The 23,181-nt window shown below is 39.2% G+C and overlaps 1 protein-coding gene across 4 annotated transcripts in view; it reads left to right on the forward strand.

The window, feature by feature from the left end:
• fgd (faciogenital dysplasia) overlaps positions 1–22,588 on the forward strand; it is a 46,089-nt gene extending 23,501 nt beyond the window's left edge. For 2 of the 4 annotated variants that reach the window (XM_027167282.2, XM_027167283.2), the window contains exons 2-19: positions 4,655–4,816; positions 7,867–8,047; positions 9,563–10,202; positions 13,005–13,100; positions 13,575–13,711; positions 13,988–14,144; positions 14,501–14,639; positions 15,421–15,479; positions 16,832–16,981; positions 17,146–17,238; positions 17,390–17,469; positions 17,587–17,617; positions 17,957–18,061; positions 18,499–18,549; positions 18,667–18,768; positions 19,891–20,025; positions 20,457–20,597; positions 21,450–22,588. In XM_027167282.2, the coding sequence (XP_027023083.2) occupies positions 4,655–4,816; positions 7,867–8,047; positions 9,563–10,202; positions 13,005–13,100; positions 13,575–13,711; positions 13,988–14,144; positions 14,501–14,639; positions 15,421–15,479; positions 16,832–16,981; positions 17,146–17,238; positions 17,390–17,469; positions 17,587–17,617; positions 17,957–18,061; positions 18,499–18,549; positions 18,667–18,768; positions 19,891–20,025; positions 20,457–20,597; positions 21,450–21,686 (2,696 nt within the window). In that variant the 3' untranslated portion in view covers positions 21,687–22,588. Of the gene's footprint in view, positions 1–3,233; positions 3,387–4,654; positions 4,817–7,622; positions 7,764–7,866; positions 8,048–9,562; positions 10,203–13,004; positions 13,101–13,574; positions 13,712–13,987; positions 14,145–14,500; positions 14,640–15,420; positions 15,480–16,831; positions 16,982–17,145; positions 17,239–17,389; positions 17,470–17,586; positions 17,618–17,956; positions 18,062–18,498; positions 18,550–18,666; positions 18,769–19,890; positions 20,026–20,456; positions 20,598–21,449 lie in introns of those variants that run through there. The other 2 variants (XM_027167284.2, XM_027167285.2) reach the window with 2 other exon arrangements.
• The last annotated feature ends 593 nt before the right edge of the window (positions 22,589–23,181 follow it).

Genomic DNA, 23,181 nt, shown 5'->3' on the forward strand with positions numbered 1-23,181 from the left:
CCTGTCTGTCTGTCTGCCTGCCTACGTATTTTCTTGCATGTCTGCCTATTTGTCTGTCTCTCTGCCTATTTGTCTGTCTCTCTGCCTGTCTCTCTGCCTGTCTCTGTGCCTGTCTCTGTGCCTGCCTATCTGTCTGTCTGTCTGCCTGTCTCTGTGCCTGCCTATCTGCCTGTCTCTCTGTCTGTCTCTCTGCCTGTCTGCCTGTCTCCCTCCCTGTCTCTCTGCCTGCCTGTCTGTCTGCCTGCCTGTCTGTCTGCCTGTCTCTCTACCTGTCTCTCTGCCTGCCTATCTGTCTGTCTCTCTGTCTATCTCTCTGTCTGTCTGTCTGCCTGTCACTCTGCCTGTCTCTCTGCCTGCCTGTCCGTCTGCTTGATACGCATTTTACGTAGCTCTGCTTACCTTCTGTGTTAGGTCCTGTTTTGTGTTTGTTTATATTTATTTATTGATTTGCATATATGTATATTTCCCTCTGTGTCTGTAAGGCCTTCATGGGAGTGATCACCAGCTAGACCCTTGTTATACTTTGAGTTTAGGTTAGTGTCTAGTTACAGGTTCTATTTGCAGTGTTTTAAATATTCTGAAATATTCTACTTACTCAGTGAATATCGACTCTACTCACGACAGAAGCGTGAGTTTGAGAACGCCTGTTGTGCTCTATGTATGTGTGAATATACACATACAGTATGCAGAAGTGGTTGTTGGTTCCTCTAAATGAGGTCCGGTTAAGTTTGAATTCGACTTGAAAAAATTTAACTTGAATCCATCGTAGGTTTTTCCTCCAGTTGATAAAATATAGAGCAGGCTGCGTACTGTCTTAGATACTTGTGAGTAGCATGTCGCTAAGCTATGTGTACACCGATATTCAAGTTTATTATTTACACCTCTAAACACTTACAGGTGAAATGCAGTATTGTCAGCACACACAGTTCCTCACAGATTGTTGGTTGCGGCTAATGGTGTAGCCACGGTGCTGTCGGAGCCATGCTGTACACCAGCAAAAGCACCTACGATGGGTATTTGAGCATCAAAACTGGGCCATGCTGGAATGGAAGACGGTGGTATGGTCTGATGAGCCACTTTAAATTTCTTACATCATGTAGATGTTGGCTACATGTGTATCTCTAACCCGGGAAAGAGATGGCACCAGGATGAACTTTGGGAAGAGGGGAAGCTGGCGGAGGCAGTGTGACGCTCTGAGGAATGTTCTGCTAGGAAGCCTTGAGTTCTTGGGTGGGTGACAATTCTGAGTAACAACTGGTATAAAGTAAGTAATCACTCAAACTGAAACTTTATAGATAAAGTAAATGGGTTTGGGCTTCTAAGTGTAAATAAAAGGAAATCTTTCTCGTTGCAATCCTTGGGAATGCGTGTGAGATTGTAATCGTGTCACAGGAAGGTCGTGTCAGAGAAAATTGCTTTGTAGGTGTGTGTCTTGACGTCATCCGACACCTAGAGGCACATCTGGGTGAATAAAACTTTACACCAAATATCAGAAGAGTTGAGCCTTATTTATGTTGCGGTGGAAAACTGGCAACTTTTTATTAATCTCATATGCATGTTGCGATCATTTAGTTTCATCTGTGTTCTATGATCCACAATTTATTTCTACCAATTTCCACTTACAAAAGTAATACAAAATATAGAAAAATGTGGGGGGAAAAAAAACTGTTCAATGCCTCTACTGGTTTTGTTTTTGTAATCCAGCCCACAATCTGAACTAATTCACTAGCCCTGATTTAGATGACCTGACTTTAGTCTTAGCCTACTTTTGCACGCTTTGTTTGTTCTCTTTTCCTCCGTCACTGACACACACACTGAATCATTTAGAGATGGGGAGAGACAGATGCGGAAGGGAAGTAGACTGTGTCTCCCTCTGGTCTGATTTAAGAAAGACTCGGTGCATCTGTGTGTTCTATCTTTTCATCAGAAATACTTCTAATATGCATTTTTCTCTGTTTTTCCATTTTCTTTAAATCCACCTTTTTGCATTAATTAACCAAAAAGAGACTTGTAGAGTTTATATCCTGTATAAGTCAGAGATCATAACTGATAACTTTACTTCAGAAGCTGCAGGGACGTTTAATTGCACATTGTCTCTTCTCTCTCTCTCTCTCTCTCTCTCTCTCTGTTTGTGTGTAATTCGGTCATATTTATGGTTTGTCTGCTGTGTGGTCGCCAAAGGAAGCCAGACAAGGTCTGTAATGGAGTCGTATATTACCACTTGCAGTACTGCTACTGCGTATAAACACGTAACTTTCCCAGAGTTGACCGTAATGGTGCAATTAAACCATAGAAACAGAATGTGAGAAATACCATTTTCAGTTCACTTCTCGCTTACCGACAGCAGGTTCCTTCTCTATAGGGTGCAAGGGTGCAATAATGCAGCGTGTGTGTGTGTGTGTGTGTGTATGTGTGTGTATGTGTGTGTATGTGTGTGTGTGTGTGTGTGTGTGTGTGTGTGTGTGTGTGTGAGTGTATGTGTATATATATATATATATATATATATATATATATATATATATATATATATATATATATATATATATATATATATATATATGAAGGCAACATGTCTGTGCAATGTGTTAAAAGAGGAGATGATAAATCAGATCGCTGAAGGCAGTGCTTTATTATCTCAACTACAGGCATGCTGAATGAAATCAGTTAGGAAAGTGGGTGAAGGTTATTTGAGGTCTGACATTAATAGGATGAATATTTCAGATTGTTTTGTACTGTAGTTAAATACCCAAACCATTAATAACCATTAATTAGATAGCATCAGTGATTAGTGAATATACTCTTAACAACCTGATAATGTCTTTATATTAAGAGTATAGCACTTTTAATAGGACTGAAAATGCTTTTGATACATTACATTTCTCTCTCTCCCTCTCTCTCTCGATCTCAAACACACACACACACACACACACACACACACACACACACACACACACACCTTGCATGTCGAGTAAGTTTGGCAGGTGCTCTTCTAGATGGCTTTGGCCAGCAGGTGCACTGTAACAGCATAAGTGTGTTTTTTTTTTTTCTTTTTCTCACCTGGCAACACGAGTTTGTGTGTGTGTGTGCGTGTGCATGAGTGTGTGTGTTTGTGTATGTTCTGCCGAAACAGCAGGTTTGTAGAGGGAGGGAACTGGAAGTGCAGTTACCTCACAAACACGCAAACACCTGCTCCACACGGACAGTTTCAGTGGGAGTGTTAAGGGAGAAATAGAGTGAACTGGTTTGGAATTAAAGATTACACAAAGGAGCAAAGGAAACATAATACTTCTTTTTCTTTTCTTTTTCTTATCATCACCTATTTTATTGGATTATTTCTGGTTTTAGAAAAAGATCATGGATTAAGTGGAATAACTCACCTATAAAAGGTAAAATTCTGTTTACTTTTTTCTTTTTCTTTTTTCTTTCTTAAACAAAGGCAAGATTACTACGGATTTATGGTTTTAAGAAGTTAACTAGTTTTAAGAACTACTTTTACTGATTAAAGGATATATAGAGAGCCCGGTGTTTAACAGCATTTAATGAGCAGGTCTTGTGACCTGATAAATGTCCTTTCTGTGCTCTGTTCAAGCCAAACAGATTTAGCCCAGGGTTTTTTTTTCTTGAGACAGGGTCTATTTTGAATCAGGGTCTACAGTTTGGTCAAGAGGTTTGACTGTTATACAGATAACAATATCTAAATGCTGATGATTACAGCAATATTAAGTAGCAGTCGTTTAATTAAACTTCAATATGTAGTTAGAGTTTGTAAAGAAATATCAGGCAGGAAAACATTTACTGGATTAAGACCTGACAACAGCTCGGGATGCGCGTGGGACCCAGGCCTTGTCCTATTTTCCATTAAATTTCATGGATTTTTGCTGCAATTGTAGGAAAATGAAGCTGAAATGAATTTGCCCTTGGCAGATTTGCTCTCAGACTGTTCACCTCACCCCTCAGGGATTTGTCTCATCTGTAGAGTCAAAACTTAGAAGGAGAAATTTCCACCACTGCCGTTAGAGTATGGCTAGTGGGAATTCTGTGGCAGATGGGAGCGCTGGGCTGGGAAGTGAAACGATTCGTTCTTGGGGAGAAAACGAGGAAAGCTGATTATACCTCGGCCTAGAGCACTGAAAAATCCAGGACAACTGACAGATATGTTTGTGTGTGTGTGTGTGTGTGTGTGTGTGTGTGTGTGTGTGTGTGTGTGTGAGAAGGATATTAGGGGTGAGTAGTAATTTGTAGAAGAATAATACAATGCACTGTTAAATATAAGCCTTTAGGAAGCAGACTCAAACAAATAGTCAGTAATGCCTTAATTATTCTTATTATTAGTGAATTTAAGCTTATATTCACTCTGTCATAACACACTTTATATATACATTAACAGAGTGATGATTTCAACAGAGTATTTTCAGACTTCTTGGGAATAAATCGCTCTTATTAGGAAAGACCCTGATACCTAATCTGTAGACAGAGCCAATGATTCATTTTAACGCTGATCGACCGAGAGAAATTTTCGTAAATTCTGCCGAATCGAGGATCCGGTAAAGGTCAAGCATCTTTAGTTTCAGGTATTCGGTTAAAAGAAAGAAGCCCTGTGTATGTGTTAAATCTTAACCATTTGTTTTGTGTTTTTTGCCCTCTCTCTTTCTAGACCTCTCCTCCTCGCTCTTACAGTATTCCTGTGGATCATTGGATTTGGTGTGTAAAAAGACATCTTCACCGCTTCCCAGATCATGTCACAAACACTTTGTTGGGAAGTCGTGCCAAGATCCTTCAGCTGCACCGAGCAAGCCAGCATCCCAGAGACCTCAAGGTACACGCAGATCATTACCTGGTTATCCAGGTGTGGGTAAAGGGCTTCGAGTGAGAACAGCTCAAGTCCTGGTTAAGTGGTATGAACATAATGTGCTGTGTTAGAAGCATGTAAACTCGAGCATGCTTCTCACTCTGCCCTTAATCGATGTTTTATATCTATAAGATATCCAAATCTAACAGGCAATCAGAAAAAAGTGGACGTGTTAGGTTTCGCACTTAATGATATATTGCACACACAGTATAGTATATGATTTTACTTGCTTTCAGACACGCAAGTATTAGCCTTTTCCATTAGTCTTAACCTGCCCTTCCATTGTTGAACTAAAGGTGCGTCCCGAACCGCATACTTGTGCGCAATCCTATGCCATTGTGTAGTATAAATAGTGTGAGTAGTGTGTACACCCTGAAGAAGTGCACTTCACTCTGAGTAACTTTGAGTGATGCACTTATTCAACTGAATAAAGCAAAGTGTGGAATGTTGGACACTTCACACCCTGAACCCTCACAGCTTTGTTTACGCAGTGGAACAGGGGCGGGGTTACCAGGTGCTGACGCTGGACAACACCTCAGTGGACCAGACATCTTGGGAATGTTTTCTAAATTAGCTCACGTTGTGTGATTTAAAAATACACCTTATTCTGCTGAAGCTAGCAGCATCACATTACGCGCATTCAGCATCGTTTGCCATCGACTTTGAACCGGCTTCTACTTCTCGTGACTAAACAGTGTACCATTTGAGACGATTCCACCCTTCCACAATCCATACACTAGACAGTAGAGTGCGTAGTGTAAGTGCACAGCGTTTGGGACGCAGTTTAAATTGCTTCAGTGTGAGACCGCACTTAGCTCTGGCTTCCTATTCAGGTTAGGCTTTGGTTTATACAGTAATCAATCATTTTTAGTGTTATGTTTTACAAGAACCAGGCTGAGGCCAGAACTACAAAACAGACACTTTAGGAGGAACATCTGGGATGTCTGGCCTCATTTTATTTAAGTGTACTTTAAGGGAACCTAAATGATCGAAACCTGTTACCTATAGAGCTTATAGAACACAGGAAAACTATCCTGACTATCACAGCTACACTGTAAGGACATGGGTATTTATTTAAACAATTTATTTGTGTGTGTGCGTGTGTGTGTGTGTGTGTCTTATAAAGCAGTAGATACAGGCTGCTTGTTAGGTTTACACAAAATACTGAACTGAAAAAGCGTCACGTCGCAAATTCCCACCATCAACAATCATAGACACATCAATGTAAAACATTACAAACAGCGATGCTCAGCCTTAACATTACATACTTATATCACATGAGAGCCGTGACATTTTAGGAATAAAACATCACCAGCGTTTATTTCTAAAAATGTGTCAAATGTGAAGAAAAAAAAGTATTTATCGAAACATACTGTGTCATTGTGGCTTTTAAAATTCAGATAACACAATTTCAATTCCTTGTGAAGACTTGTGAAGTAATGGCTGTACATTTTAATGGAGCAACTCTAATAATGTATTAGTGCAGGAGCTTTAATCATTTTAATACATCTAAGCTTTGTGGTAGTTACTAGTATATCTTGCTCTTTTTCTTTTGCACAGCACATTTAACATTTGCTTAGATTTTTTTTTTAATGCACAAATTTACACATGCACTTTGTTCATCATTATTTGTCCATTGCACAGCGAAAGCCGCTTTATTTCAATTGCTTTTCATTTGCTTCTCTACTTACTCCTTTTTTTCTTATTGTATTTCATATTTATTTCATTTTCTTTTCTTTTTTTAAACACACCTTTTATCCTATATCTATGGTGTAAGTACTCGTTTTTTATTTCTTATTGTATTCTATATTTATTCGATTTCTTTTTTTTTAATCCACCTTTTTTCTTATTTCTACAGTATGATGCTGTATGTGACAAATAAATAAATGTATTTTTTTTTAAATGGTAATATGTAATAAAGTAACTTCCTACCTTCTTATGCATACATATTCATTTTAAAAAAAATCTTAAGCATGAAGCAGGCATTTCTTCATTTCTATTTCCTGTTGCTATTTCCTTATTTTTTATCATTTCCTTGTTTTTTCTTCTTCTGCCATCATTTCAGTACTCACATTGCTTTGCTTAACCTGGTATAGGTTCTAAAGTTGTTCTAAAGTGTTAAGTGTAGCTAAGTGCTTTCTCTGTCTTTTGTAAGTATTTAAATAATCCTGAAACCCTCAGGGCATCCCACTAGGGGGCATTGTCAGATGTGAAGTACCCCCCTTTTTTATTAGGTCTTTCCTTCTACTTGTTTACATTAGTTTATTTTGATTTCTATAATAGGGTAGTCTAGCATAAGTGCTAACATTTCGAAACAATTGTCAGGGTCGACTGTAAGCTCGAAGAAGCTTTAACGTTAACATGGCCGATGTTTGTTTTTGTCGACTGCCGTAATTAAGACTGGTCTTGGCATGTAGGTTAAAGAAGAAATATAAAGAGTCATTTTGGAATTTATCACTTCTGTGCATTCTAGCTCTTTCTATGTGTGTGTGTGTGTGTACGTGTTTGTTTGAAGTCTTTTTCAGTAGTAGTGAGAGAGCGAGAGGAAGGAAGTGTGAAGAGCAGAGCTTAGAAACATTGCACATATCTGCACACAAGTCTGAGTCACAAAGTGTCTGACTCGCAAATGCACCGTATCAAACTCACATTACACAAACGTACACTAAATTTATACATTGTGCATGTTGTGCTTTTATGCAGGGAGAGTTTATACTGAGAGGGACGAATAAAACATTGTGGGTTTGCATTCTGGTGAATGTATTTTTGTGCAACCACAATCTGGCTGATTTCTGCTTCCTGTTCACAAAGCAGGAAGCGTTTGCCTGTGTGAACGGCTAGTCTGCATCTTTTTCTTGTATTGTAGAACGCTATTAGATTATCTAGAATCGCTGGACATGGACTTCACAATATGGAGGTTTCGTCACATGGTCATATGCTGAGTAAATTGAAGTGAGCCATCATCACGCTGCAAAGATTTGTCTGACTTCTTTTTTTCTTCATCATCTTCTTCTTCTAAGTGCCCCCTAAGCCCAGAAATCTTCAGGCTTTGCGGCAGGTCAAGCGACAACAGCAAATCCCTCCAGCGCCGTCTCGCCCTCTCCCAATCCCTCCACCCAAACCAAAACCCCGCACATCCAAGCAGCAAGAACATCCAACCAAGAGTGTGTGTCTCCTCATTGAGAAGTTTGAAAACTCCAGGTAAGGATAACATGTTTGGATATGTTTGTGTCTTCATTTTCATGTTTGTGGTGATGTTTATTGGATTATTACTGTATCTTCTAGCTACCAAGCTGTAAAATTTGAGCTGTCTGTGCAGATATATGTTCCAGATCATCAGAAATTTTTGTTTAGTAGCGACTGTTTGTTACTTATGACTCATCCTGCCTCAATTTCTGTTTTTTTACCTTCCTTCTCCATTTTGTACTCTTTATTTTACAAGTATTGACAACATTTACATCAAAACGTAGTGCTTTATTGGCACAACATTCAACAGCTGTAACTGGTTTATAACACACCTAACTACAACTTACACCGATTTCAGGTTGGGCTTATTAAGGCAGTTATGTACATCTAGAAATTGGTTAACATCGTCTCTTTTGTGACTTTACACGGTTTTAAAATACAACTTTGTTCCTGATAATCAGCACGTGTATAATCACCCACAAAATAAGAACATTACGTCCACCCCCTAATGTCAGCCTGCATTGTATTTAGCTAGCTCTACTGCTTCCATGACATTGTAACCCAGATTGTGATAACAACAGATGCAGAGTAACCAAGCAGGAACTGTCCCTTATAACACGTATATAACAAGTCTACCATAATTACCGTAAATGTAATTAGCATTACCAGAAATGTCGATAACTCGTACGCTCTTCCTGTGTAAATCCTGAAGTCGCAGACGGTAATTAGCGTCTGATTCGAGAATAAGCAGTTGAGACTAAAATGATTCACCTACATGCTCTGAAATAAATGGACCAAACCACATTTAGGTTTTATTTATTTGTTTTTTGTCTCTGCTGTGGTATCTTTAATGATCCATTCTTTGTAGCCTTTGTGTATATCAGGACTTAGTACCTTAAATCCAATTTGAGGCACATTATTAGACCTTAAGGACCAGTCTGAATGTTAGTTAGAGACACCTCATGTATCTGCACAGATAAGGGTTGTACTCTAAAGGTACCTCATTAAGGGTATAATTACAGAGAGGAGGAAAAGACCTCGTTTGGTAACCAAAAATACCAGCAAATATTTTGAAACCTACAGTATGGTTTTCTACAAGATGTAATGCTGCGTTCCCTCTGTAACAATGTATACCACATCAGTAGAGTTACAGATACAGAGGTTAACTACAGAGGTGTTAGTAAGAAGAATTGAGACCGATTTGGTGGCTTGATGTCCACGAAACGTTTTATTAGTTCGTATTCAAAGATGCAGCTAGAGCAGTTTGTTTCTAACATGATATCTTGGTATGCAAACCTGAGGAAGGTTGGTCAGGTAACTTGGGAAAAATCTTATAATAATGCTAGACAGGAGCAAACAGCAGCCTAGTAGACCTATCAGTTAAAAGCAATGTACAGCTGAGATACAATTCATACAATAAGCTGAGCAGGTTAAGTGTCTTGCTATTTGTTTTTCAATCTCACCGTTTCATTCACCTAAAAAGAAATATAACAGATAATATTTGTATAAATGTTTGTTCCCTCGTTTCAGGGCCCCAATTCTGGGAGTCCAACCCAAAAGCGCCCTCCGGTTGCATCTGAGGATGGAGGGTCCGGCGCCTGAAATCACAGAGCAGCCTCAGTTTACTGAGTCCGAAGAGAACGACTCTGGGAACACGTCCTCCGTGGATGAAATTGCATTTAAAAAGGATATGGAATTGCCTGCTTTGGACATTTTACGAATAGACTGCGTCCACGATGCAGGCAGTCAAGATAAACTTGACCAAAAGTGCCACAGTGGGGATTTAGACATTAAACACAGTGATTCCTATGATACCCACAACAATGCAGAGCACACAGTTGAAGACATAGATCACAACGATATTGACACAGGACCTGATGCCGGACGTTTAATAGGCGGCCCGTGTGCAGGACAGGTTAACAATGGGACAGAAGCGAATGGAAAGGTCCCAAATCGCGACAGCGGAATAGACAGCCCGTCCTGCGGAGCCGAGGGAGAGGCGTTTCCAAACGAGGTCCCCATCGAAGAGGAAGAAAGAAACGACAGCATAGGTACAGAAACAGAGAGCGTGTCCTGCATCACCACTAGCAATAAGCGGGACTCAACACAGGACGAAGATAGCGACTTGGATGAAGGAAGCAGTGAAGAACCTGAGAACCAAGAAGTCAAAGTAAGATCCTGAACATATACACTCACACGACTAATCACTAGTATTACTGTTTAATCAAGACACGCCAGGTCAGAGACTACGAACATTAGCATGGCATTAGCATGGCATTGCAAGGCTTAATGTTCAACATGTAGCTTAAGTAACCACATGCCAGCTTCCTGCTGTTTTTCCTACTTATCTTCCTTCATGAAGTAGCTGGTGTGGTTTTGATAAGTTTGCGGTCTCTCAAAGTTACATTTTGTGGGAGAGTGTGTTTGTGTGCATGTATGTGTGTTTGTGTGTCATCTGGGAGATGAGATGCCTTGAAAACCATTGTTGTTGATTATTTTTTTTAAAGATTAAACGTTGTCATTGTGCTGTATACAAGAAGAACGCCAACTAAACGCAGCCAACAGCTAGCAAAGTAGCACTGGCTGCTGAAGTGAGAAAAGCAGTAAGGCTCTATGAATCAGTACAGTACACGTGCAGCCGTACGTTTTCACAGTCGAGATTTCTCTACATCCACTGTATCCAGTTCTGTAAAATGTTTTCTATCTAACAGTTGTGTGTTCTTGTTTATATCAGTATTAAGATTGGTCAGGGACCGGATACTGGCTCGGTTGTTCTGTTGCTAACAAAACAGTTCACTACAGTACAATTAAACTGGGGTACAGATGGTGGTGAGTGCTAACGAACACGGATCCAGATCAGAGGGAACTATAAGACGCTACAGTACAAGTGAATGTGTGCTCATAGTTTGTCCATTTTCTCTGAGCACTTGGGGAACTTGAGGATCAGAGGAAGCTGTTCCTCATGCGACGCATGTTCTTTACCGATATATATTTTGATTCAGAAAAGAATTAACTGTCCAGACCGAAGTCTGTTACCATGACAACAAAAACAAACAACAACCATTCATTCAAACAGGAACACCACACTCTGTTTCTCAGTTTTTTTCCTTTTTCTTATTGAATAAGGCTGTAGAGCAATGCTAAATACGAGCACATATCGAACAATGACTTCACCAGGCTTGAAGAAAAAAATAAAGGTATGTCTTAGACAGGCACGTCTCCTCCTTCCCGTTTCGTCTTTAAGCACCAGTGGAAATGGAATTTCTCTTTCTCTTTTGTAACAAGGTATGTCTGTAGTTTCCGGAGTGGTTCTAGTCATCGGTGTCATTCTTTTCATGCCGTCTTTTGTTTTGCATTGTGTCTTCCTGTTTTGAATGCTGACAGGTTACCGGCAAAACCTGTCTACGGTACAGCTCTTTCTACGGTATATATTTGTCTGGCTGTCTATCTCTTTCCTTTTATCCTTCAGTCTTTCGTTCCGGCAATCATTTGCATTTTACTGAAAAAGCCGCTGTGATCGGACACGTTTAAAGTCTACCTCAAATGCAGTGCAACTCGGGGGAACAAAGTACTGCAAGCCACCACAGGTGTGGTGTGGTGTGAAAGCCAAGAACAAAGACGTCTTCAGCCTCGATATTCGTTCTATAATACTGTACAAGCACTTGGCCAAAAAGTTTGCTTTATATTAAGAAAAACAGGGTCGAGGACCACATTTAATGAAATTGATGGTCTGTAATAGAGCAGCAGAAACAGTAGCAAGATGTATAATGTGTTTTTTTGTTGTTTTTAAACCCAGGTGTGTCAGGAAGCATCTGTTCTTTCATACTGATCTCAACTGGAAAATGTCCTACACGTACAGTATATGCACCCACAGAACACACCCTAACTCTGTATGTGTGTCTGAGGGTATATTTATATATTCTGGTAGTTGACCAAATGTCCTAACAAGTATAGGAGTATTTTTGACCAGGTTTCGTGTGTGTAGGTAGGTGTGCGTGTGTGTGTGTGTGCCTGCGTGCCTGCGTGCGTGCGTGCGTGCGTGCGTTTGCGTGTTTGTGTGTTTGTGTGTGTGTGTGTGTGTGTGTGTGTGTGTGTGTGTGTTTGTGTATGCATAACGACTTGTGACATTTTTAGTGATTCAGCTGTCATGGCATGACACATTTACAGCATAGATAGACTGAAAACAGATGAAAAGGAAGAACGTAAATGATGAGTAGTCACGTTTCATGTTGGCCTCCGTGGTGTATTAAATCCTATTGTAATTATTACATGTGGTTAAGTACATGGTTTTGTTTGCAAACATGTCTTTACAATCAGTTTGTCTCTACACATCATCCCCCATTTCCTGATCTACACTTTATAACGTCTTTCTCAAACCCAATGTTGCTTTAAAACTTTTTTTTTATTTCTCTCCCCTCTACCTTTTATAGGACAAGTAGCACTGAAAGCACAAAATCTAATAATGATGTGGTTCATGAATATTAGTGTTCTATGATGGGGAAACTTGTTTTTGGATCATGAGAATGTGGAGAAAGTGTGAAATGAAATGAAAGTCCTGCATGTGTTCAGATTATCGGATGCAGCCTCTTTTGACCTTTGCTGCTGTTTCATGTTCACAGTAAACTAGTTTGGTAGTTTAGTATAGTTTGTGATGCAGTTGCGATGCATTAATTAGCCCTTCACGTGAATTAGGATCCAAAGCCAGCCTTTTTTAACACATTACATTATATAACAAACATATTCTATAAGGTCTAACCAGACACACACCATGCATCACTTTTCATTTTCAGCACTTGAGTCAAGGTTTATAGATTTGTTTATTTTATAGATTTGTTTATTTAGAAGATTTCTTCAATACCTCAGAGGTCTCTTACAGACCCTTGAGAAATGAACGACCTGCAAGAAAACGTCCGTAAGCAACGTTCGCGTGCTGAGAGAAATATTACCATTCCCATCTTGTTTTGTTTCACAGGGTTTGCAGTCAGAATCTCAGAAGCTGTTGAACATCGCACAAGAACTCCTCCATACAGAGGAAGCTTATGTCAAACGACTCAACCTGCTAGATCAGGTAATTCTCACAGACATACAAACTGCCTCAAACTCCAACTTCCTGTTTGAGATGTCTTTTTTGCTTCTTAACCCATTAGTTAGAGAGACTCGTGGATCTGTATTCACTTTAAAGACGAGTCAAATAAATGCTACTTGGACTGTACTCTGTGTCCAAATACTGTAGCTAACGTGAAATAGGTGAAGTGGTGCAAATCTAAAATAGAAACTTTTTTTGGCTGAAGGTTAAAATATTTCAATCAGAAATATATGCAGAAATATAAAAGGCATGGTTTCCATCTTTAATATAGCAACCAACAGGAAGATTCTCCAGCACTTGAATGTTTTTACTGTAATTCCTTAATGAACCCAAATTAGATATTACTGAACTTTATTATTGCTCTCTCTCTCTCTCTCTCTCTCTCTCTCTCTCTCTCTCTCTCTCTCTCTCTCTCTCTCTCTCTCTCTCTCCCTCTCATATATATATATATTATAGGTTTTCTGTACTAAGTTAACAGAAGCAGGGATTCCCACAGAAGTGATTAATGGGATCTTCTCAAACATCTCCTCCATCTACTGCTTCCACAATCAGTTCCTGCTGCCAGAGTTACAGACAAGAATTACACGAGAGTGGTGAGATTTCTTTAATTCGGACATGACATACTTTTTTTTGCTCGTTACATATGAAATGAACAATACATGCTGTAATTGTTTTAGTAGATAGTATACATCAGAACACAAGAAGTTACCAATTAAAATATAAACCCACCATTTGGGCATTTACATTTTCCCATATGATTAATTGTCATTGATAGAGAAATGTGTGATGGAGAAGAATGGCTTTACAGTATGAGTTTTGTACAGCAACAATGACGTTCTGTTAAGCTTGTGTATGTGTCTGCCTTACAGGAGCACAAATCCACGTATAGGTGATATCCTACAGAAGTTAGCTCCGTTTATGAAGATGTACGGGGAATACGTCAAAAACTTTGACCCTGCAATGGACTTGGTTAACACCTGGACCCAGAGGTCAACCCATTTCAAAAGCGTGGTTCATAATATCCAGGTCAGGGTCATAGTATGGATGTGTGTCATTGTATGGAGTTATATAAGGATCATCAGCACATTTGATCACATTTGAACATATCCTAATAGTTCAGTAACTATGCTGGTAAAATTTGAGCTACACAGACGTGAACCTGTTAAATAATTGGTGTTTAAAAGACTCGTGTTATCTAGATTGTTAGCTTTGTGCTTGGCTTAGTGTTATTTAAGACTGTTAACAGATATTGTTACTACAGGTAGCTGTCGTGCCATGACTTTTCACTAGAACTTTGTTCACGGTACTAAAAGCGCTTTCGTTGGTGAATACTCAGTTGTATTTCTCTGTGTGTGTTTGTGTGTGTGTTTCTGGGCATGCAGAAGCAGGATGTGTGTGGTAACTTGACATTGCAGCATCACATGTTGGAGCCAGTGCAGCGTATTCCTCGTTATGAGCTCCTCCTCAAAGACTACCTAAAGAAACTGCCCAGTGAAGCACCAGATAGGAAAGATGCAGAGAGTAAGTTCTTTACATTTATGTACAGTGAAGTGTAAGAAGAATCTCTTTTTGTATGCTTAATGTGTATGTGAGTGTGTGTGAGTGTGTGTGTGCGTGCTTAAAACCAATTTCAACTCTTAACAACACCCCTCGCTTCCTCCTTTTTGAGCGTGTTCCCTTTAAATTACACAGCAGACATATCTTTACAGTATTAGACCTTAATTCCATAACAAGAGACAAAAGAAAGATTTGAAGTTAAACCGTATATATAATGATTGATACTTTAAATATAAATGAAGCTAGATTAAATTGGTATAATAACTTTACTCTAAAAGCAAACATCACTTCCTTTCCTGAAGTTTATCATTAGATGTCACAAACATGCCTGCTATCTGAACCATATGAACAAATCCAAACTATTAATAAAATCCTCATGAACTGATAACCACAGGATGCATGAAAGGATATAAGTTTAATCGACATTGACTGTGTTTTACTTTTGAACGGTTGAGCATCCAGTTTTCATTTAATCTAGAGGTAAATTATGACCAGAAATATTCCTGATAATCGCATAGGGTTATGTTTGAACCTGATCATCATATAGCCTTAAAAGGTCATTGCATTTCTGTCTTGTGTTTGTCAGTGTGAGAGTAAACACATTCTTCAGATGCTCTTAATCCTGTGGTCATCTTTGTCATGTCTGTTTCTAAATTAAACCGTGTGTTGTGTTGTGTTGTGTTGTGTTGTGTTGTGTTGTTATGTCGTGTTGTGTCATGTTGACTGGTTTGTTTCACTTTTTCAGAGGCTCTGGATTTGATCTCCACAGCAGCTAACCACTCTAATGCTGCTATTAAGAAGATGGTAAGTGTAACTCTCCCCCCCCCACCCCAAACTGTCAACATGCTGTCAGACAGGATGTATGGTTTCCACTTCCTGTCTATATGCTCTGATAATAGCCTCATAGGCAAGCGTGTAACATTGCATACGTTTCTCTCATAATTTCTGTTTCTCTTTGGTCTACCTGATTACTCATTACTAATTATGGGTGGACTTTTAAAAATACAGAAAGTTATGAAGCAGTTATCTATCTATCTATCTATCTATCTATCTATCTATCTATCTATCTATCTATCTATCTATCTATCTATCTATCTATCTATCTATCTATCTATCTATCTATCTATCTATCTATCTATCTATCTATCTATCTATCTATCTATCTATCTATCTATCTATCTATCTATCTATCTATCTATCTATCTATCTATCTATCTAATCTGTCTATCTGTCTGTTTCTCTTTCTTGTTTTGATTTAATAAATCTAAGTATTCATCACGGGGCATGGTGGCTTAGTGTTTAGCACGTTTGCCTCACACCTCCAGGATCGGGGGTTCGATTCCTGCCTCAGCCTTGTGTGTGGAGTTTGCATGTTCTCCCCGGAGTACCCGGGTTCCTCCCCCAGTCCAAAGACATGTCCGTAGTGTGTGATTGCATGAGTGAATGAGAGTGTGTGTGTGCAGTGCGATGGGTTGGCACTCCATCCACGGTGTATCCTGCCTTGATGCCCGATGACGCCTGAGATAGGCACAGGCTCCCCGTGACCCGAGTAGTTCAGATAAGCGGTAGAAAATGAATGAATGAGTAATAAGTATTCATCACTTAATTATTCTAAAAAATAATTTTATATAATAAAATCAATTTCCATTTATCTGTCTATCCACACACACACACACACACACACACACACACACACACACACACACACACACACACACACACACACTTCCAGTTTAAAAAAAACATCTCATTTACAAATTGATTTAATAATCAAAATAATCCCAATACATGACTAGTTTACTAGTTTATACAGTGCAGTACAAGAAAAGCAAGTCTTTGTTCAACCTGTTTCACCTGTGTTCAACCTGTGTTCAACCTGTTTCACCTGTGTTCAACCTGTTTCACCTGTGTTCAACCTGTGTTCAACCTGTGTTCAACCTGTGTTCAACCTGTTTCACCTGTGTTCAACCTGTTTCACCTGTGTTCAACCTGTGTTCAACCTGTGTTCAACCTGTGTTCAACCTGTGTTCAACCTGTGTTCAACCTGTGTTTCACCTGTGTTTCACCTGTGTAATCTCTCCAACCCTGTGGTACAAGGTACAAGGTCATATGGTACAGACTGAAAGGCTTTTAATGTGCTGTGTGTGCATCATTAGGAGAAGATGAATAAGCTGCTGGAGGTGTATGAGCGACTCGGTGGGGAAATCGAAGAAATCGTTAATCCAGCTAATGAACTTATCAAAGAGGGTCATATAAAGAAGATGTCTGCTAAAAATGGCACAGCTCAGGACAGATACCTCTACCTGGTGAGTCTTTATTCATGAGTCACCATTCAAAAACAAGATCTGTTCCTAATTGTGATCATGTGGTTATTGCATTAAGATCTAACAAAAATCTGTGAAATTTGAATTGTCTTCAACATTTATACACAGGTGTATTTGTGCTTTAATTGTGTCTGTTCTCTTCGCAGTTCAACAACATGTTGCTGTATTGTGTGCCAAAGTTGCGACTGATGGGACAGAAGTTTAGCGTCAGAGAGAAAATTGACATAGCAGGCATGGAGGTATAATTGTGTGATTATTTGTAAATAGAATTAACGCTCCCTGTTTCAACAGAGAGAGAGAGTGTGTTTGTGTGTGTGAGTGTGTTTGTGTGCAAGTGTGTGAGAGTGTGTTAGTGTGTGTGCAAGAACTAATAGATCGTTAATATTTCAGGTTCAGGAGACTATCAAGCAGAACCTTGCTCATGCTTTTGCCATCATTGGCAAGCAGCGGTCTCTCGAACTGCAGGCCAGGTAAGCGTGTGTGTGTGTGTGTGTGTGTGTGTGTGTGTATGTATGTATGTGTGTGTGTGTGTGTTTTATTTTTTGTTTTTTTGTTTGTTTACAACTGTCTGTTCTTCTTATTTACAGAAATGCTGAAGAAAAGCAGGAATGGATCCAGGTAAGATGTTTGTGTGTCTGTGGGTGTGAGAGCGTGTGCGTCTATGTGAGTGTATGTGAGTGTATGTGTGCGTCTATGTGAGTGTTTGTGTGTGCCTGTGTGAGAGTGTGAGTGTGTTAGTGTGTGTGTTTCTGCAGCTGTACACTTCAGTCTCATCGTGCTCTATGTTTTGACAGAGTTTAATTCTTTAAAGGGAAACTGATATCTTACACATACAAATGAAACCATGAAATTTTATGGTGCGGTATATGAAATGAGTATCAACTAGCCCTAACACTCCCCCCCCCCCCCCCCAAATCTATCTCTAACTCTCTCTCTGTATTCTTTTCTCTTTTTTAGGTAATCTTGGCCACAATAGATAAACAAAAACAGAAAAGTGAGACGTTTAATAAAGCCTTCAACATCTCCTTATCCCGTGAAGATGAACACACACCTGACTCACCGGTACAGTGTTCTTTTCTTTCTTTTTTTATTTCTTTATCTCTTCAGCTGAGCAATTAACCGTGTTTTTCTTACGTACATTTTTTCCATATTTTAGCTTTTTAAAAATTTGTTAGAGATGATTAATGATTTATTCCGGGACAGCAACTCAAACAAGTTCCATAAGCATGAAATTACAAGCACAGCATGAGATTTAATATGCTGCCCACAAGCAACACTAGTTCTGGAGAGAGTGAGTTTAACTGTGTCCACCTGGATTGTTCACTCGACTCAGAATAAACTGCCTTTGTCTTTAACCTGTGGAATTGCCAGCCTGTGATACACACTAGTGCTCCTGGACATTAGAGTCTGTCTGTAATTAAAATAAAGAAGTTATTATAAAGATATTGTCGTGTTCCATTTATGACTGCTTGAACATGATGTTTTTTGGCTCTACACAGAGTCTATGGAGTAATGCATCTGTGGATTCAGATGGAGGTGTGAATGAAAGGGTAAGTAGAAAACTCTCTCTCTCTCTCTCTCGTGTAGTAAAGCACTCATTTGTGACACTCTTGTGCTGCATTGCATTGCTTTTAAAGTGTTTGTACATGTGTGAATCTTGTGTGCAGAGGAGTTCAAAGAAAAGAGAGAAGGAGAGAGAGACTTGTAAGGGCTGTAACGAAACTTTTCACTTCACAAAACGCAAGCACCACTGCAAGAACTGTTCAGCGGTAAGTTCATATATACTGTAGCTCATATTCTAGGACAAAGTTTAGTTGCAAGCATTTACTATATATATACTGTGTATATATACGTGCTTTCAGTTAAAAGGTGTTCCCGCCAATCCATAATATTCCATTTAATAATCACATATTTGGGTGGGTTGGTTTGATTAATTTGAAAATTGTTGATCTGCTGGGATCTTCACACACAACAGTCTAGAATTTACAGAGAATGGTGTGAAAATAATGTGTTCTGTGAGTAAAAATAAAAGATCTCCGAGGAAAACGGCAAGATTTGGTTCGAGCTGTCAGGAAGGACTCATATAATCACTCTTTACAAACATGGTAAGCAGAAAAGCATCTCAGAAACCTTGAGGTGGAGAAGCTACAACATTAGAAGACCACATCATCTCATCATCTCAAGAACAGGAATCTGAGGCTGTCATGGGCACAGAATCACTCAAACTGATCGGAGGAAGCTTAGAAAAAATATCACCAAGTCTTTTTTCCCTAATCATTAACTGTCTTACTTTGGAGAGTCTGTGCCCATGATTCGTGTTCTGACAGGAATGGAAGTTTTTGTGGTCTTCTGAAGTTTTTCAGCTGCAGACCCTTCTCTCACAGGATGTTTTTATCATCATTATGTGTAAACTCTAGAGACTGGTGTGTGTGTGTCTGTGTGTGTGTGTGTGTGTTTGTCTGTGTGTGTGTGTGTGTGTGTTTGTCTGTGTGTGTGTGTGTGTGTGTATATGTCTCTGTGTGTCTCTGTGTGTGTGTGTGTGTGTGTCTCTGTCTGTGTGTGTGTGTGTGTGCGCGTGTGTGTGTGTGCGTGTGTGTGTGTGTGTGTGAAATTCCCAGTAGATCAGCAGTTTCTCAATACTCAAATTTGGTACTCACACCCATGCAATGGTTAAAGTCACCGAGGTCACATTCTTTCCCCATACTCATTTTGGATGAAAGCATTATGAGCATGATGTGTTGCATTGTGCCACTACTACATGATCAGCAAATCTTCAGTTGTACATGTGTTGGTAGTGGTATATTGTATATATTGTGTATATTGTATATTTTTTGTATGATTGTGCCAGGTGTGAGACTGTTTGTTTATTACGTCTCTGCTGCCACCTGCAGGCTGTCTGTGGTAAATGCTCGAAGGTGTCAGAGACCAAAAACACACGCGTGTGTAAGCAGTGTTTTGAAGTCCTGCATGGCCTTGATGGGACGCCAGGGGGCAACGTTGAGCAAAAGAAAAAAATATTCGTAGAGGTGAGACATCAAACCCTAAATGAGTCATTTCTTGTCAGTCTGATAGCTAATAGAAAATATCACCAGAAGATATTGTTCCACAGTTAGTTATCGTTTCCCATTAATTAAGAACCATGAGAAACATGTTTCATAGCATTATGCCTCCCACATATTTACAGAAATGTGCCATCGCAAAACTTCCACACAACAACAAATCCTCTTCCAGTTCTCTTAACAGAATAGCAGCTGTCTCACATCTGGAAAAAAAAAGTTTAGGTCACATGACTTATGTGAGTGTTATGTGGTAAATGTATATCTAAATATGTGTACAGGCTTTAACCTGAGATCTGTCCCCAACACACACAAACACACACACACAGTGACTCTGCTATGACACATCAGCAGGTAATATACTTGTGCCTAATTGTGTCTAATCTCATGTGGTGTTGCAGAAGCAGCTCTCCTTGGCAGATGACATTTACGTACTATGCAGCTACCTGCTGGTTCAGGAGAAGGGAAAGACCTGGACTAAGACCGGTGTGGCCATAAAAAAAGCAGAACCACTAACACTTTACCTACAAACCACCAGCCAGGTAACACTGTGTGTGTAGTTGTGTTTATCTTGTCTTCGTCTTTGTGAAGATTGAGGTCAGGTGGATTGTCCAAGGCCTCTCCTGACCTCGTATTGACCGTCTGGTGCTTACTCACCTTTAGTCTGTCTCTGTCACTTCACTCTCCCTGTTTCACATGATTATTTTTTTAAACATCTTCCATTTCTTCTTTTCTATTCTCGACTAAACAAATCCAGTCAGTTGTACAGATGAGAAATGCCTTTGTGGTTCATTTGCACAGTTTCGAATTGAAAATATTAGAGAAATTTAAATGAAATGGAACAAACAAAAAATCCTGAATGAAGCACAAGTATTGGCACCCCTCTGTTCCCTATTCTTCTTCTTAAAAATTAGAGAACTCAGAGCACAGAATCTGTCATCATTCTATAAAACAGAATCTGACCTTGTGGTCTCAAATCTGTTTTGGTCAGGGGACTGAGATGGCCTTCTTCATATACAACTTCATTGTGTTGTCATTGACCCATTTTTGTGTGGATTTTGGATCACATTCCTGCTGGAAAATCCATCCTTGACCCAGTTTTAGCTTTGTATCAGAGGCAGTTTAGTGTTTTATTTCCAAAATCTCCCACAGTGGCCAAGATATCACATCTCCCAACAAAGTTCCTAACGACTTTGGAGGACATACAGTCCCACTGCTTTTTTTACGGATCATCCATACTGTTTAACCTTACAGTTTATGTGTTTGTTGCCATCTGACCATAAAACCCAGTTCTAGTCAAAGCTCTAGTAATATCTAGTGAGCTCTGGATGGCAAACATTTGGGGGGACAGAAACACTCATTGGAATAATTTGATCATTTTCATTCTTCATCAGGATGCACAAGGAGCCCGGACCATCTCTCTACCTGGTTATGAGGTCAACATGTTAACACCCTCAGAGAAGTCAGAAGCCAAGCATGTGTTCAGTCTCAGCCACTCCCAGCATGCACTGCTCTTCAGTGCCCCGGATGTTGAAATAATGGACAGGTGGGTGGAGCTTCTGTCACTCGCTGTAAAAGGGGAGGCTTTGGAGACATCATTAAGCGTGACAGAACACCGTAAGAGCCGATGAGAACAAGGCATTGAAGCAACAGGGCTTTTTACTTGAATTCACATTCATCAGCACTTTTTTTTAAACTAAGTTTTTAGTTCTTCTTTACTATTTTACCTGCTCCTTTCACATAAGCACAGGACAGGATGCATCTGTACACATACATATGCACTGTTCCAACTCCTCTGCCACTGTTGTTCTGGTGTGTGGCTGGTTCCCAAATGCACTGTTTCATTTTATTACCAAGAAGATTTTGTAATGTAATAGATAAGTTTCTTGTGAATTTATATGAATTATTATAAGTCAAACGATTTTATGATATCGTTAAAGCGTTTGTGCAAAACTGTTCTTACTTGTTTAGCATTAACTCACCTTCACCTTTGCTAAAATACTTCAACCATTTGTGTCACTGTGCAATTAGTTGTGGGTTTCATTTTTTTTTATTTTTTTTTTGTCTGCACGCCGTGTTAAGCTCCTGCAACATAATGTGGCTTTGTAGCTTCTTTTTGAAGTTACGAAAGAGGAACCTCTGTTAAAGTAAGATGAGTTTGTGGATCACTGATTTATTCTACTGTAATGTCATCTCATTAGAAGTTTGTTTTCCGAACATGACCTTCGTGTTTCACTCTTATTCTTTAAACATTTTTTCACCCCTTCAGTAAACCGGCAGGATTTGTACTGTACTGTAAATACTGTAAGCCTTAGCTGTGCTTGAAGATGTATCTCAACATGCTTGTAGTATCCCATATTTATAATTTATGCTTTTAAAATCCTTGCAAGTATTTGTGTCTCCTGAACATGGATTTTAACCTCTACAGAACCAGGATCATTGTATTTTTAAACAAGAAGTGTTCACAAAAAGGAATTGTGACTAAAGTATCATCCCAATAAAATAACATCTGGTTTCAGTGTCTCATCCTTTACTCTTTTTCTCTCTTTTCTTTTATGCCGCTGTTGTGTTTATAATATGCTTTACATTGTGTTAGAGTTCCTTTCGAAAGTCTCATAACTTGTAACACAAACAATACCCAGAAATGTGATAAACAACACAACAAGTTCAGTTCCTGTTGTCTGTGGTTGGAGTGTGACTCGTATCTCTTTCTAAAACTAAAAGTGTTCTACTGTACTAACGTTTCAGAAAATGTTCTGGTTTCTAAAGAAGTCAGTAAATATTTCCAAATAAATCATCAGTTCCTGAGACTAGAGTTCATTTTTTTTAGAACTTTCTAACCTTGACACTTTTTTTAACTGCATTTGCAGCAGTACGTCTTGACAGTAGCTCTTGTCTTTGCAACTGATGTGGTTTGTACTGTATATATATGCACTATTGTATATGTACTATTATACTATAATAATAGGGTTATTCAGATAATGTTTGCTCTCATGTCTTCCATAATGCCGTATTTAGCAGGAATGGAACAAAACAGTTAAAAAAAAAACAGACAAGGAGAGTTTTTTTAGGTTTGGGGCTGAAGATTATTTTATTCCTTAATAAACTCTGTAATTTGGCTGTCTC

This window comes from Tachysurus fulvidraco, chromosome 14 (assembly GCF_022655615.1).
Source record: "Tachysurus fulvidraco isolate hzauxx_2018 chromosome 14, HZAU_PFXX_2.0, whole genome shotgun sequence".
Classification (NCBI taxonomy): Eukaryota; Metazoa; Chordata; class Actinopteri; order Siluriformes; family Bagridae; genus Tachysurus; species Tachysurus fulvidraco.